Source organism: Lactuca serriola, chromosome 3 (genome assembly GCF_051521515.1).
Source record: "Lactuca serriola cultivar US96UC23 chromosome 3, Lser_US96UC23_V15, whole genome shotgun sequence".
Taxonomy (NCBI): Eukaryota; Viridiplantae; Streptophyta; class Magnoliopsida; order Asterales; family Asteraceae; genus Lactuca; species Lactuca serriola.
Window position 1 is genome coordinate 88798 of NC_136410.1, and position 16578 is coordinate 105375.

Below are 16578 nucleotides of genomic sequence, written 5' to 3' on the forward strand. Positions count from 1 at the left end.
CCACGAAACGGTGAATAAGGCGATCGATTGGCGAGTGAATGTGGCCCTCCTGAGCGGTGGAAGGAATATACACCCGGATGGCAATCGTGTTACACCATGTAGAGGCCACCACTGCCTCGGGAAGTTCCTTATGGCAGTTCTCCAGAAAAGCTTCAAAGTCTTCAGTCATCATTGTGCTCTGGTCATAAATTCCTAGCCTCCAAGAAAACTCAACAATGCTGCATTGTCGCAGCTCCCCGCCCAAAGAAAAAGAAATTATGTTGGGGTTGTAATACTCACTACCACCTCGAAATGAGATGGTAGCGAAAAATTCCCAACACAATTCGGCATATACAGGTTCTTGAATCTTGAATAATTGTAACCAACCATCACATGTGATGGTGGTATACCCCAAACTGCACTCCTTCACCAAGTATGGTGTGATCTCCTCCTCCAAACCCACTTTTCCCAACCAGTCCCAGTCAACTGCGTTGGGCAAATGGATTTCTTTCTGTTTGAGCGCCTCCCATCTGTTTTTGGCCCTCACTTGTGACGATTTGGAAGTAATTTTTTGAAATGAAAGCCACGGGATATCACTTTGGCTCCCCCCACGAGAAGACTGTCCCCTTTTGGCCATGATACCTGCATAAAAGCATCAAAAGAACACAAACAAACAGTACCCAGTAATTAAAAACGAATAAATCAGGTCTGAATAGTTCTCTACTCGCCGAGTACACGACCTACTCGGCGAGTAGGATGAACATCGGGAACTATTTGGTGCCAGACATGTATAGGCTGTCCAAAACTCCAAATTCTTCACAGGGTTTGTTGTAATGAGTTATCTAACCATAAATCCAAAAGAAATTCCTCCTAACATTACCTAATTCATGGCTAAATTAAAACCCTAGAATTTGAGGAAACCCCCAAATCCGAAATTAAGCAAAATAGGGGAAAATCTATGATAAAGATTGAACCTTTGATGAGTTTTAAGTGTAAAGATGTTACCTTTTTCTTTGAAAGATGAAGATTAAGTGGAAAATCGAAGAGATTGGAAGAAATCGCAGGGATTCTTGAGAACACGCTGTGCACGGCGAGTATAGGGGTTAAATGGGTGAAAACCCTCTTTTTACAGAATTATATCTCATCCGTGTAAATTGGCTACTCGCCGAGTAGAAATGTCGTTACGCGTTTTATTGGGCTACTCGGGCAGGTACTCGCCGAGTATACGTGCCTACTCGGCGAGTAAACCTTGTAGATTGAAAAAATGTGAAAGTTTTGAAAAATTAATGTATTTTCTCATTTTTTTTTAAGCCATCCACCCCACATGCTAGGCATTGCTTGCCCTCAAGCAATTATATTGTTAAAAGAAAACGAAGGAAAATAAAAAAAAATAACAAAATAAAGTAAAGGAAAGAAAATGCAAACTTGAAACTCGGGTTGCCTCCCGAGAAGCGCTTCTTTTTAGGGAGTCATTAGCTGGACTCCTCCCCTTCTACGTGGTTGCAATCCCTTCCAGCAACAGCAACTCTTCCATTCCTTCATTCTGGGGGACTCCTTCTTCATACTTTTTGACCCTATGACCATTAACCTTGAAAGGCATGCCATCTCTTGACAATAGCTCTATAGCTCCATGTGGAAACACCGTCTTCACTAGAAAAGGACCATCCCATCTTGACTTGAGTTTTCCCGAGAAAAGCTTTACTCGTGAATTAAAGAGCAACACTTTTTGGCCTTCATGAAATTCTTTATTTTCTTTGATCCTTTTGTCATGCCACCTCTTGGTCTTTTCTTTATAGATCAATGAGCTAGAGTATGCATCATTACTCAGCTCCTTAAGAGCATTCATTTGCATCAACCGGTTGCTCTTGAGTTCCTTCATATCGAAGTTACACATCTTTAAGGCCCAAAACGCCTTATGCTCTATCTCTACCAGCAAATGGCACTGCTTTCCATAAACTAACATATATGGTGTAGTACTAATAGGTGTTTTGAAAGCTGTACGAAAAGCCCAAAGTGCATCATCTAGCTTATCCAACCATTCCTTGCGATTTCTCCCCACCGATTTCTCCAAGATTCGCTTTAACGCTCGATTTGTCACCTCGGTTTGTCCACTAGTTTGTGGATGGTAGGATGTGGAAAACTTATGGGTTACCCCATATTTCTTTAACACCTTCTCCAATTGGTCATTGGAAAAATGTGTGCCTCGGTCACTTATAAGAGCTTTCGGGACTCCAAATCGTGAAAATAATTTCTTCAAAAACCGCACCACCACCCGACCTTCATTAGTTGGTAACGCTTGTGCCTCCGCCCATTTGGATACATAATCCACCGCCACCAATATGTATTTGTTTCCTCTAGACATGGGAAATGGTCCCATGAAGTCGATTCCCCACACATCAAACACCTCGCACACTTGGATGCTATGTTGTGGCATTTCATTTCGAGATGAAATGTTTCCCACTCTTTGACAAGCATCACATTCTTTGACAAATTGGGCTGCATCTTTAAAAATCGTGGGCCAATAGAACCCAATGTCAAAGATTTTCTTTGCAGTGTAGTGTGCTCCATGATGTCCACCCGTGGGCCCGCTATGACAATGCTCTAATATCTTCCGACTTTCCTTCCCGAACACGCATCTTCGTGTGATCCCATCCACGCAGCTTCGGAAAAGATATGGTTCATCCCAAAAGTAATATTTTATCTCGGAAAAGAATTTCTTATTTTGTTGACTTGTGAGATCTTTTGGGATGTAACTGCTAGCTAAGTAGTTAGCTATATTTGCAAACCATGGTTCTTCTCCCACGCCACCATAATATACTCGTCCGGAAAATTATCGCCAACTCTATCTTCGTGCAATTGCGGGTTTTCAAGCCTTGACAAGTGGTCAGCTGCTACATTCTCCATTCCCTTATTGTCTCGTATCTCTATGTCAAACTCTTGAAGAAGTAGCACCCATCGTATCAGTCTTGGCTTGGCATCCTGTTTGGCAAACAAATACTTGATAGCCGAGTGGTCAGTAAAAACAGTAGTTTTAGATAAAACCAAGTAAGGGTGGAATTTGTCAAAGGCATACACCACAGCTAATAATTCTTTTTCAGTGGTGGTGTAATTTTCTTGGGTTGGGTTTAGAGTCTTGCTAGCATAATATATGGGTCGAAAGTGCTTATCAACCCTTTGACCAAGGACAACTCCTAATGCATAGTCACTAGCATCACACATGATCTCAAAGGGTAAACTCCAATTTGGTGCAACAATGATCGGGGAATTAGTTAATTTTTCCTTTAAAAATTCAAATGCCTCTAAACACTCTTTAGTAAAATTAAATGGTGCGTCTTTTAATAACAATTGTGTTAGAGGTCTAGTTATTTTGGAAAAATCTTTTATGAAACGCCGGTAAAAACCCGCGTGTCCTAGAAAACTTCTAATGCCCTTCACATTGGTTGGTGGGGGTAATTTGGCAATGGTGTCAATCTTTGCCCGATCCACTTCAATTCCCATTTTGGAAACCTTGTGGCCCAAAACTATACCCTCCTTGACCATAAAGTGACATTTCTCCCAATTGAGGATCTAGTCGGTTTTTTCACACCTAGCTAGCATTAAGTCAAGATTTGTGAGACAATCATGGAAAGAAGATCCAAAAACTGAAAAGTCGTCCATAAAAACTTCCATGAATTTTTCCACCATATCGTGGAATATAGCTGTCATACACCTTTGAAAAGTCGCGGGTGCATTGCATAGCCCAAAGGGCATGCGTCTATAAGCAAAACTCCCACTTGGGCAAGTAAATGTGGTCTTTTCTTGGTCCATTGGGTCTATGGGTATTAGGAAATAACCCGAGAATCCATCTAGAAAACAATAGTGTCACACCCCCAAACCAGAATGGCGGAAACATTCGGGGGTGGATGACTTCACGTAGTATCACAACCATTGAATATTGTAAAGAAAGTAACACAACCATCACATATATAATGAAAACGTATGTTGTTGCGTTATACATAATAGCAAAAGAATATTACAATGAGATGATAAATGTTCAATAATAAAACATCCTTAGTGTTCCTTTCTCCAAAAGCTGGTGGTTACCTGTATTACTGATTCCCTGAGAAATACAAGTGGTTTTGAAAAAGTGTCAACAATTAAGTTGGTGAGTTCATAAGTGTTTTGCATTGAAAAGTATGTCCTTTTTGTTAGTAAACCGATGAACGAGGTTTTCAGAAAATCCAATATTTTCTATAAATGATTTGAAAAGTTTCCCGTGTGGGAGTGCGTTTGTGTTTTCCATACTTGAATAATAGTGATAAAATTTGTGTTAACGATAAAATGGAAAACTGAAATACATATATGAATCTCGTAAATCTAACTTGTTTTTATACTTTTATGTGAGTTTTATAACCATGCTATTGACACTGATGGCCTGTAACAACGTTCTTCAGGCGTTGGAACTGTTATGACATTTGTCACCCTAGGCCTGCCGGCCTAGCTGTAGCTAACAGCTTAGGTGTGGGGTTGTCAATCCCGTATAGATCTATACACAAGTATCACGCTCCCCCTACAAGGGATTATGGTATATAATACAGGACTTAATAATGCATACTCGAACGTACGTGAAGCTGTCTCACATTACTTGGTATAAACAGATTTACGATGATAAAGACTTTACTTCATTTGAAAGTATTTCATTTGTCAATATGTATATGTAAAATGTATGAATAAGTTGTTAGCTATGCTCGTTATAGCTTCTCAAAAGTATGTTTTCATTTAGTAAGAATAACTTGGTGATATAATAGCTTTCTAAGCATAAAGATGTTTATAAAAACGATACTTCGACTTATAATGTACTTGTATTCCCCCCCCCCCCTAAAACATGCAAAGAATTGAAAAGTAGGGGTATGAACTCACTCGTTAAGTTTGAAGAGAGAGGCTAGGGTTGAGCAGAACTTCGTCCACGGATGGTTGCGTCGTCGGGCTCTTCGGGGATCTCTGCAGCGTAAATCTTTCATCGGGGGCTCGACTGCGGAAACCGAGGTGAGGGAATGGTCTCTGGTGCTTGGAAGGGTGTGAGAGTATCTGGAGAATTTGTGAATGTGTGCTTAAACTCGAGCTTATGCCTTCTATTTATAGGGCTGGAAACCCTCGTACGCGGCGCGTACTTCCGGAGTACGCGGGGCGTAAAATGGCGTCATGGCTTACGACTCGGGTCTAGCTAGCGAAGCTTGGGCGGGCCGATGGGACTCCTGGGTCTAGCCAAGCGTAGCTTGGGCGGGCCGATGGGACTCGACTCTGGGTCTAGTACGCGGGGCGTAATCCCTGCTTCCGACTTCTAAATTCCGTAACTTTCGTGTACGAGCTCCGATTTCCGCGTTCTTTATATCCACGCGTAGGTGAGATTATGCTCTACAACTTTCATTTAGACTCCGTTGGCTAGTTTTGACTTTATTTTTAATGATATAATTTTAATAGGCCGGACCTCCTAAAGTTTGTTAAAAATTCATAGGTTCTTTATTCGACGTCGGTTTTCGTCTTTCTTTTTATCGTTTTATTACTACTGAGGAGATCTTCAACTTCCGTTTAGGTGGCGATAGCTAAATAACACTCGATCTTCAATCCGAGTTTTTAGCCCTCTTCTACTGTTACGAAACTTTGAAAATCCGTAACTTCTTCATACGAGGTCCAATTTGGGCGATCTTTTTATGTACGCTCACCTTTCAACGAGATCTACGACTTTGGTTTAGATACTTAAGGCTAAAATTCATTTTATTGAGATTCTACTTTTTACGTCAAATAATGTTTTAACGTCGTGTTGTAAATATATGAGTGGTTATAATTTCTTCAATATAACCCGGTTTTGAGCGTTCTTTATGTTCTTGGAAACCTTGGCATGATATCTAATATTTGATGTATCCCAACTTAGATACTTGAACACTTTATTTTCGAGGTTAATTTCGTTGCTTTTTAGCTTTCGAGTGTTTACAATGCTTCTTGGAAAAAAATAGGGTTGTCACATCATCCCCCTGTTAAGGGAATTTCGTCCCGAAATTTAATCTAAGATAGAGTTTACAGTTTTAGGAAAAAGATGCGGGTACTTTTGTTTCATCTGATCCTCGCGTTCCCAGGTGTATTCAGGTCCTCGCTTGGCGTTCCAGCGGACCTTTACAATGGGTATGCGGCTTTGTTTAGTCCTTTTGATTTCCCGATCCATGATCTCTACTGGTTCCTCCACAAATTGGAGGTTTTCATTTATTGCAATTTCGTCTAGAGGGACGACAAGGGTCTCATCGGATAAGCACTTCTTTAGATTTGATACGTGAAAGGTAGGGTGTACGTTGTGGAGCTCCTGAGGTAGTCTAAGTTTGTAGGCCACTGGACCGATCCTGGCAAGGATCTCGAATGGTCCGATGTATCTAGGGTTCAGTTTTCCACGTTTTCCGAAGCGTATTAAACCTTTCCAAGGCGAGACTTTGAGTAGGACATGGTCTCCAACTTGGAATTCCAAGGGTTTGCGTCTCTTATCTGCGTAACTCTTTTGTCTATCCCTTGATGCTTTTAGACGTTCTCGGATTTGAACAATCTTCTCCGTAGTCTCCCTTATGATTTCTGGTCCAGTGAGCGTGTTGTCAGTTGCTTGTCCTTTTGCTAGTTGCGTGTCCCCCACTTCGGCCCAGCACAAAGGTGACCTGCATTTGCGGCCATAGAGGGCTTCGAACGGGGCAGCCTTGATACTGGTGTGGTAGCTATTGTTGTACGAGAACTCGACCAATGGTAGATGTGTGTCCCATGCTTTGCCAAAATCGATTATGCAAGCTCTCAGCATGTCTTCTAGGGTTTGTATAGTTCTCTCGCTCTGACCGTCGGTTTGTGGGTGATAAGCGGTACTCATGTCTAGTCTTGTCCCCAAAGCTTTTTGTAGCGACTGCCAGAACCTTGAGGTGAATCTACTATCTCGGTCCGAGAAAATGGATATGGGCACACCATGCAGTCGTACAATTTCTCTGAGGTATGTCCTTGTTAACTTCTCCAATTTATCCGTCTCTTTGATCGGTAGGAAATGTGCTGACTTAGTTAACCTGTCGACAATTACCCAAATGGTTTCGAGTCCGCTCGTTGTCTTGGGTAATTTTGTTATGAAATCCATGGTTATCCGCTCCCACTTCCATTCGGGTATTTCTGGTTGTTGTAATAAACCCGAGGGCTTCTGATATTCCACCTTGACTTTGGCACATGTCAGGCATTTGCTCACGTAGGTAGCAATTTCGGCTTTCATGTTTTGCCACCAGTACAACTTCTTGAGATCGAGATACATCTTATCGGAGCCGGGATGTATGGAGTATCGTGTTTTATGGGCTTCGTCCATAACGATTTCTCTGAATCCACCAAACTTCGGTATCCAAATTCGATCCATGAAATAACGAATTCCGTTGTTCTTGGTCTCAAGGTTCTTATCCATTCCCCTTAGGGCTTCTCCTGTCACATTTTCGGATTTCAAGGCTTCTATTTGGGCTTCCTTGATTTGCGTGAACAGGCGTGAATGGATTGTCATAGTTAGGGACATCACTCGGCGACCTGAGTACTCCTTCCGACTGAGTGCATCAGCCACTACATTAGCCTTTCCAGGGTGATATCGAATTTCGCACTCGTAATCACTTAGTAGTTCTACCCATCGTCTTTGTCTCATGTTGAGTTCCTTCTGATTGAGGATATGTTGGAGGCTTTTATGATCAGTGAAGATGGTACATTTTGTGCCGTAGAGATAGTGTCTCCATATCTTCAGAGCGAAGACGACTGCTCCTAGCTCAAGATCATGCGTTGTGTAGTTCGCTTTGTGCGTCTTTAGTTGTCTTGAGGCGTAGGCGATGACCTTCCCTCTTTGCATTAAGACACACCCAAGTCCTTGGTTTGATGCATCACAATAGACCACGAAGTCCTCCGTTCCCTCTGGCAAGGTTAGGATGGGCGCACTACATAAGGCTCGCTTTAGTGTCTGAAATGCGCTGTCTTGTTTTTCTCCCCAGTCGAAGGTCGCATTTTTCTGGGTTAGGGTGGTAAGTGGCTTGGCAATCCTTGAAAAGTTCGGTATGAACCTTCGGTAATACCCGGCGAGTCCCAAAAATTGTCGGATTTCTGTAGGGGTTATTGGAGTAGTCCAACTATCTATTGCCTTTATCTTGGAGGGGTCCACATGTATTCCTTCTTTGCTTACAACATGTCCTAGGAAATCCACTTCCCGAATCCAAAATTCACATTTGGAAAATTTTGCGTAAAGTTTCTCTGCCTTTAATGTTTCCAGTACTTGGCGGAGATGTTTGTTGTGTTCTTCCTGGCTTCTTGAATAGATGAGTATATCATCTATGAATACGATCACGAATTTATCCAGGAAGGGACGACATACTCGGTTCATCAAATCCATGAACACTGCTGGAGCATTCGTCAATCCGAAGGGCATTACTACAAATTCTTAGTGACCATAACGTGTTCGGAAAGCCGTTTTGGGGATGTCTCCCTCCAGTACTCGCAGTTGGTGATAACCAGATCTTAGATCGATCTTTGAGAAGTAGTTTGCTCCCTGAAGTTGGTCGAATAGATCGTCTATGCGCGGTAAGGGATATCGGTTCTTGATCGTGAGTTTGTTTAGTTCCCGATAATCGATGCACATGCGAAAGGATCCGTCCTTCTTTTTCACGAATAGGACTAGCGCTCCCCATGGTGAGAAGCTCGGTCTGATGAATCCCTTGCTCAGCAGTTCGTTTAATTGACTGGATAGTTCCTGCATCTCGGCTGGGGCTAAACGGTACGGTGACTTTGCTACAGGGGTAGCTCCGGGGATTAAGTCGATTCTGAACTCGACTTGACGTTCCGGTGGGATTCCTGGAAGTTCTTCTGGGAAGATGTCTGGGAAATTGCAGACTTCCGGAATGTCTTTAATGTTTTTCGATTCTTGTTTCTTGTCTACTACGTGGGCTAGAAAGGCATGATATTCCTTACGAATATATTTTTGTGCTTTAATACAGGAAATGATTTGCAAATTTGAACTAGGTTTGTCGCCGTAAATGACAAGAGTTTCGTCGTTTGGCAGATTTAGGCGAACAGCCCTTTCGTGGCAAAGGATATCGGCATGGTGAAGGCTCAAACAGTCCATACCGATGATGACATCGAAACTTCTTATGGAAATGGGCATAAGATCGACTCGAAACAAACGCTCGTTTAAATTTAGTGTGCACCCTACGTACAAATCGTTTGCGTGTTCTGTTTTACCGTTTGCCATTTCTACAGTGAATATTTTATTGAGTGGTTGGGGATTTTGATTAAGTAGGTGTTTGAATTTATGACTCACAAAACTTCTCTCCGCACCGCAGTCAAAAAGTATGCATGCATAAGTGTTGTTGAGTAGGAACGTACCCGTAACCACCGTGGGGTCCGCTATTGCTTCTCTCTGTCCTACTGCCAGCACTCTCCCCACACCGCCAATATTCCTTTCCTTGGGACAATCCCTCCTGAAGTGTCCAGTCTCTCCGCACCCATAACACGCCCGACTTACTCTAGTGCCAGAAACTTGAGTGATTGGTCGTGCCGGTGCTTTACAGAAACGGGTTGTGTGCCCTTTCCTGTCACAGTTCTTGCAGTGCATCTCGCGACAAATACCATGGTGATGGTAGTTGCACTTGCTGCACTTGGGCAGAATCCCCGCATATGGTTTTGTTGGCGCAGAGGTAGCAGGAGTTGTGGTGGGGGTAGTAGCAGCATGAACCGCAACCATTTGCTTCTTTGAAGGTTCTTGCGAAGTTTGTCCCTTCCTTTTGTTCCAAAGTTTCTTCTTGTTGTTGTTGTTGGCATTGATTTCATTGTTGCTGTTCCCTTTGGTTGGTTCAGCCATAATAGCCGCGACTCCTTGACAGACACCATGATCAACAAGAGATTGCGCTAGTTCCTTGGCGCTGGCGAAAGTCAAGGGTCTGGAAGCTAGCACACTTCCTCGGAGTTGGGGTGATAGTCCCCAGATGTATCTCTCGACCTTTTGGCTCTCCAGGGTTAACATTCCTGGGCAAAGTGTTATTAAGTCACTGAACCTGTTGGTGTAACCTGCTATATCCAAACCTACCATCGAGAGGTTCCACAGTTCCTGTTCAAGCTTCTGAATCTCGCCTCTTGGGCAGTATTCTCGAAGGAGCATTCTTTTCAGGTTTTCCCAACCCATGGAGTTTGCCACCACCAGGGTTAGTGTCTGGACGTGGCCGTTCCACCATGTCAGGGTGCGTTCAGAGAAAGTAAAAGCAGCAAACTTTACTTTGCTTTCTTCAGGACATGCATAGATTTCGAATACAGCTTCCGTTTTCTCTATCCATTGAGATAGAGCCAATACTCCCCCAGTCCCGTAAAAGGGAATAGGTTTTCCGTTGGTGAAGTCTTTGTAAGTGCATACCCCTGAACGGCTTTGACCTTGGCCATTTGTAAAACTGTTTGTTCCTCCCCCCGATCCGTTGTTGCTCATTTGTGCCATTGCTGCAGTTACAGTAGCGGTTACAGCAGTCTGGAACATAACGGTGTCCATAATTGGAGGAGGTGGTGGAGGTGGTGTTGAAGTTGAGTTTCTGCGTGTTGATCTACAAGGAGGCATGTTCTGGTAGAGAAAAATAAGAATGAATACTATAAGTTTCTAATGTTTTGACAATCGTGTGTTAGTTGTATCTTGTAATTTGTTTTGACTTTAGTTTATGGTTTCAAGGTAGGCATAGAAATTTAAGACTCGAAATTTTTGAGAGGTATATAATAAGAAATACTTCATATTTATACATATAGGTCACACCTGAGGTGTGTTACATTGCATATCTTGTTCGGGAAAATTTGATCCTCCTAGAGATCTCCGATTACGGATACAACAGGGAAAACAAGGGAAATAAAGGAAAAACTTTTATCCGAAATCCTAATCTATAACAAAATTGTTGGGGCTTGAACAAGTTCTACTTGCGACGTTTGGAGCTAGATTCGGCATCCGACCGTTTGACTCCCATCAGTCGCCTCTCTAGATCTGCTTGTTGTTCCTTCATCTCTCTTATTTCTGCCAGAGCCGTTATCATTTGATTCTGAAGTGTCCCCGTGTAGATTTGGGTATTCTCATGTAGTCCTTCCAAACGGCGGATGTCAGCGGCGTTACCTTGGGTTGCAGCATTGACCTCGCGAACTCTGGCTACTTGCATGTCCGTCTCGTAGTTCTGGGTAGCTATAGCGTTCACAATAACAGGAAGTGCTCGATCAGCTGAGCTTCCCCCACTGACATTGTAAAAATCTCGGCATATGCCGAAAGGAGGGCGTACACCTCGTTGGCGGCTCCAATAGTAGAGGTGACTTCCCCACATGGGAATGGGTCCCGGTTGATATGGTCTGATTTCGGGAGGATGAGGGATGGGAGGGTCGTACACTTCTGGCTCGGAGTCTGTCCCGCTAGAAATCTCAACGATCTCTTCGTCGACTTCGAATTCCTCTCCGACTTCGACTTCGAATTCTCCCTCGATAACCCCTTCGGGTTCTTCCTCGACCTCTTCTTCGATCTCCTCTGGGTCTTCCTCCGGGTCTTCTTCTATCCAACCGCCGTTGCCTTGGTTTGGGTAGTAGGGATCTCCTGGTAAATGGAATCCGACCATTTGTCTGTACTAGGATAGATGTATGAGAACTTTATAAGAAAAGAAAATTCTATTTAACGACTTACTATTTTTAACTATAATTTGTACAACTATTTTTTTTTAATAATACTCCTATAATATTTCAATTTGGCGAAACTAAATTAATTTGTATTTGGTAAGTTCTTGGCTTGTTGTCCACTATGACCATTCCTCGACGTACGTTGGTCAAATCCAGGATAAATATAGTTGATCAGGCTATATTTATTCTCGACCTGATTACATACCCCGAGGCTCAATCGTAGTGTCGTAACTTGCCTTAATACTTTTTAGTAAAACTTGTTATGATACGAGATTAATGCATGCTTTTTTTTTAAATGTATATCTTTAAAAAGAAAGTATTTTGTTCATGAAAATGTTTTGTCGGAGGGTTTTTGGTCCTCTTTGCATTTATAGTTTGTATATCGTATGTGGTTCGATATACTTAGTTCACTATAAACAATGCTCTGATACCAATCTGTCACACCCCCAAACCAGAATGGCGGAAACATTCGGGGGTGGATGACTTCACGTAGTATCACAACCATTGAATATTGTAAAGAAAGTAACACAACCATCACATATATAATGAAAACGTATGTTGTTGCGTTATACATAATAGCAAAAGAATATTACAATGAGATGATAAATGTTCAATAATAAAACATCCTTAGTGTTCCTTTCTCCAAAAGCTGGTGGTTACCTGTATTACTGATTCCCTGAGAAATACAAGTGGTTTTGAAAAAGTGTCAACAATTAAGTTGGTGAGTTCATAAGTGTTTTGCATTGAAAAGTATGTCCTTTTTGTTAGTAAACCGATGAACGAGGTTTTCAGAAAATCCAATATTTTCTATAAATGATTTGAAAAGTTTCCTGTGTGGGAGTGCGTTTGTGTTTTCCATACTTGAATAATAGTGATAAAATTTGTGTTAACGATAAAATGGAAAACTGAAATACATATATGAATCTCGTAAATCTAACTTGTTTTTATACTTTTATGTGAGTTTTATAACCATGCTATTGACACTGATGGCCTGTAACAACGTTCTTCAGGCGTTGGAACTGTTATGACATTTGTCACCCCAGGCCTGCCGGCCTAGCTGTAGCTAACAGCTTAGGTGTGGGGTTGTCAATCCCGTATAGATCTATACACAAGTATCACGCTCCCCCTACAAGGGATTATGGTATATAATACAGGACTTAATAATGCATACTTGAACGTACGTGAAGTTGTCTCACATTACTTGGTATAAACAGATTTACGATGATAAAGACTTTACTTCATTTGAAAGTATTTCATTTGTCAAGATGTATATGTAAAATGTATGAATAAGTTGTTAGCTATGCTCGTTATAGCTTCTCAAAAGTATGTTTTCATTTAGTAAGAATAACTTGGTGATATAATAGCTTTCTAAGCATAAAGATGTTTATAAAAACGATACTTCGACTTATAATGTACTTGTATTTCCCCCCCCCCCTAAAACATGCAAAGAATTGAAAAGTAGGGGTATGAACTCACTCGTTAAGTTTGAAGAGAGAGGCTAGGGTTGAGCAGAACTTCGTCCGCGGATGGTTGCATCGTCGGGCTCTTCGGGGATCTCTGCAGCGTAAATCTTTCGTCGGGGGCTCGACTACGGAAACCGAGGTGAGGGAATGGTCTCTGGTGCTTGGAAGGGTGTGAGAGTATCTGGAGAATTTGTGAATGTGTGCTTAAACTCGAGCTTATGCCTTCTATTTATAGGGCTGGAAACCCTCGTATGCGGCGCGTACTTCCGGAGTATGCGGGGCGTAAAATGGCGTCATGGCTTACGACTCGGGTCTAGCTAGCGTAGCTTGGGCGGGCCGATGGGACTCCTGGGTCTAGCTAAGCGTAGCTTGGGCGGGCCGATGGGACTCGACTCTGGGTCTAGTACGCGGGGCGTAATCCCTGCTTCCGACTTCTAAATTCCGTAACTTTCGTGTACGAGCTCCGTTTTTCGCGTTCTTTATATCTACGCGTAGGTGAGATTATGCTCTACAACTTTCATTTAGACTCCGTTGGCTAGTTTTGACTTTATTTTTAATGATATAATTTTAATAGGACGGGCCTCCTAAAGTTCGTTAAAAATTCATAGGTTCTTTATTCGACGTCGGTTTTCGTCTGTCTTTTTATCGTTTTATTACTACTGAGGAGATCTTCAACTTCCGTTTAGGTGGCGATAGCTAAATAACACTCGATCTTCAATCCGAGTTTTTAGCCCTCTTCTACTGTTACGAAACTTTGAAAATCCATAACTTCTTCATACGAGGTCCAATTTGGGCGATCTTTTTATGTACGCTCACCTTTCAACGAGATCTACGACTTTGGTTTAGATACTTAAGGCTAAAATGCATTTTATTGAGATTCTACTTTTTACGTCAAATAATGTTTTAACGTCGTGTTGTAAATATATGAGTGGTTATAATTTCTTCAATATAACCCGATTTTGAGCGTTCTTTATGTTCTTGGAAACCTTGGCATGATATCTAATATTTGATGTATCCCAACTTAGATACTTGAACACTTTATTTTCGAGGTTAATTTCGTTGCTTTTTAGCTTTCGAGTGTTTACAATGCTTCTTGGAAAAAATAGGGTTGTCACAAATAGTAACTATGGCCCGATAGTCTTTCTAACATTTGATCAATAAAAGGTAGGGGAAAATGGTCTTTACGAGTGGCATCGTTTAGCTTTCGATAATCGATGTACACTCTCCAACCAGTTACCGTTCGTGTCGGAATTAGCTCGTTCTTTTCGTTGGTTATGACCGTCATCCCTCCTTTCTTGGGCACCACTTGGACCGGACTCACCCAAGGACTGTCGAAAATGGAATAAATAATTCCTGCATCTAAGAGTTTGACCACTTCCGTCTTGACTACTTCTTGCATATTTGGGTTTAACCTTCTTTGGTGCTGTACAATCGGCTTTGCTCCTTCTTCCAGATTGATCTTGTGGGAGCAATAGGATGGGCTTATTCCCTTGATTTCGGTGATGCTCCATGCTATGGCCCGCTTCCGCTTCTTCAACACTTGTACGAGCTCTTCCTTTTCAGAATTGGACAGGTCAGAGGCTATGATTATTGGCTTTTGGTTGCCTTCTTCCAGGAAAGCATATTCCAAATGTCCTGGTAAAGTTTTGAGCTCAGATTTTTGGTTCTGACTGTTGGACTCGCCGAGTGCAGGTAAGGTACTCGGCGAGTTTGTGGCTGTATTCACGACTTCTGCCTTTTCTAAGGAAGAACTCGGTGAGTAGATCGGTCCTACTCGGCGAGTAGGGCTTTCAGTTTGCTTCACCAATTCTTCATAATCAGCTTCTTCCAGCAGCCTTTCAATCTCCATTAAGTCTTTTTCTGGATCAAATTCTTCATCATCAGTTGTGAACTTGCTGGAATCTTCACTCATGCATTCCTCCAATAATTCGTCAAGCATATCAATTGAGAATGTCGTGTCGTCACTGTTCCTTGCATACTTCATAGCTTGGTCTACCCCAAATGTGACTGAATCTTCTCCTACCCGCAAGGTGAGCTTCGAGTCCCTCATGTCTACTATAGCACTTGCCGTGTTGAGGAAGGGCCTTCCAAGGATGATTGGAACTTGTGGATCTGCCTCCATGTCTAGAATGATAAAATCAGCGGGAAAGACGAATTTGTCCACCTTGACTAGTAAGTCTTCGCATATGCCTCTTAGGAAGGTGACTGTTTTGTTTGCCAAGTGAACGGCCATGCGAATTGGCCTTGGTTCTGGGAGATCTAGCTTCTTAAAGAATGAATATGGCATTAGGTTCACACTTGCTCCTGAATCGGCTAAGGCATGAATAGCAGCCAAGTTGCCAAATTGGCAAGGTAAAGTCAAACTCCCCGGGTCACCCTTCTTCTTTGGTAGCTTATTTAGCATAGCAGTTGAGCTGTTTTCATTGAGGACTACCTTATTCACTTCTTCCATCTTCCTTCTATTAGTGAGAAGTTCCTTAAGGAACTTTGCATATTTGGGCATTTGCATGACGGCTTCAATGAAGGGTATGTTAATTTGAAGAGTCTTGATATGATCTAGAAACTTCTGGTACTCCTCTTCCTGCTTCTCCTTCTTAGCTCGGGCTGGGTATGGCATTGGAGGCTGATATGGCTTTTCAGGGATCTGTTTATTCAGATTTGGTAATGTACTCGCCGAGTCCATACGTGGTACTCGGCGAGTAGGACTGTCAGATTGTAAGTTTTGCTATTATGCTTGATTTTTTGCCTCCTCCTTCTGTGATTCCTTGGATGCCTCAGTCTGAATAGGTGCCAGGGGAGTGATTATCTTCCCACTTCTTGTTGTGACTATGTTTATGTGCGCGCCTCGCGGGTTATTTTCGGTTTTGCTAGGAAGTTCACCCAGTGACCTTTGGTTGATTTGTTGAGCAAGTTGCCCAAGCTGCATTTCTATATTGTGGATAGATGCTTGCTGGTTCCTTAGCATGGTCCTTGTTTCTTGAATTGCAGCATCATGATCACTATGTCTTTTTTCTGAAGCAGCTACATATTTGGTGAGAATTTCTTCCAAGCTTGGCTTTCTCTCTTGTACCGGCTCCTCCTTTTGGTAGAAACCTCTCCCTTTTTGCCTAAACCTTTCCTCCTTGGCCTTCTTGTACTCTTCATAAGGGAGCCACTCTTTCTTTTGTTTGCACCAGTCTTCATCATATCGGTCTCCACTTGAGTAACAAACTTGCACCTTCTTGTTGCCATTCTCATCTAAATCACAGTCTCCAGCGAGGTGAGGCCCATTGCAGTTTTCACAACCCACCCAAATAGCATGGATCGATTGATCCATTTTATCCATCCTCCTATCCATGGTTTTTAGCATAGCCATGACCGCGGATAAGTCTTCAATAGCTGCATATGCGGCTCCCCTAGTAACATCATTTCTAGGGTTGTGGTATTCTCTAGAGTGTTTAGAGAA

At 42.3% G+C, this 16578-nt stretch overlaps 1 protein-coding gene across 1 annotated transcript; it reads right to left on the reverse strand.

Annotated features, from left to right (window-relative positions):
- Positions 1–2751: 2751 nt before the first annotated feature.
- On the reverse strand, positions 2752–15750 carry LOC145094195 (uncharacterized). Its single transcript, XM_079032500.1, has 2 exons — positions 14371–15750; positions 2752–3258 (listed from the first exon to the last, which is right to left on the reverse strand). Exons 1-2 carry the CDS (start codon positions 15748–15750, stop codon positions 2752–2754), a joined length of 1887 nt encoding a protein of 628 aa, XP_078888626.1.
- Between the last annotated feature and the right edge of the window lie 828 nt (positions 15751–16578).

Coding starts and splice junctions, on each gene's coding strand:
- LOC145094195 (XM_079032500.1), bottom strand. CDS start 15,750: ATGCCATACCCAGCCCGAGCTAAGAAGGAGAAGCAGGAAGAGGAGTAC. Junction 3,259..14,370: donor AGCTAATTCCGACACGAACG/GTAACTGGTTGG, acceptor GAATTTTTAAAG/GAAAAATTAACTAATTCCCC.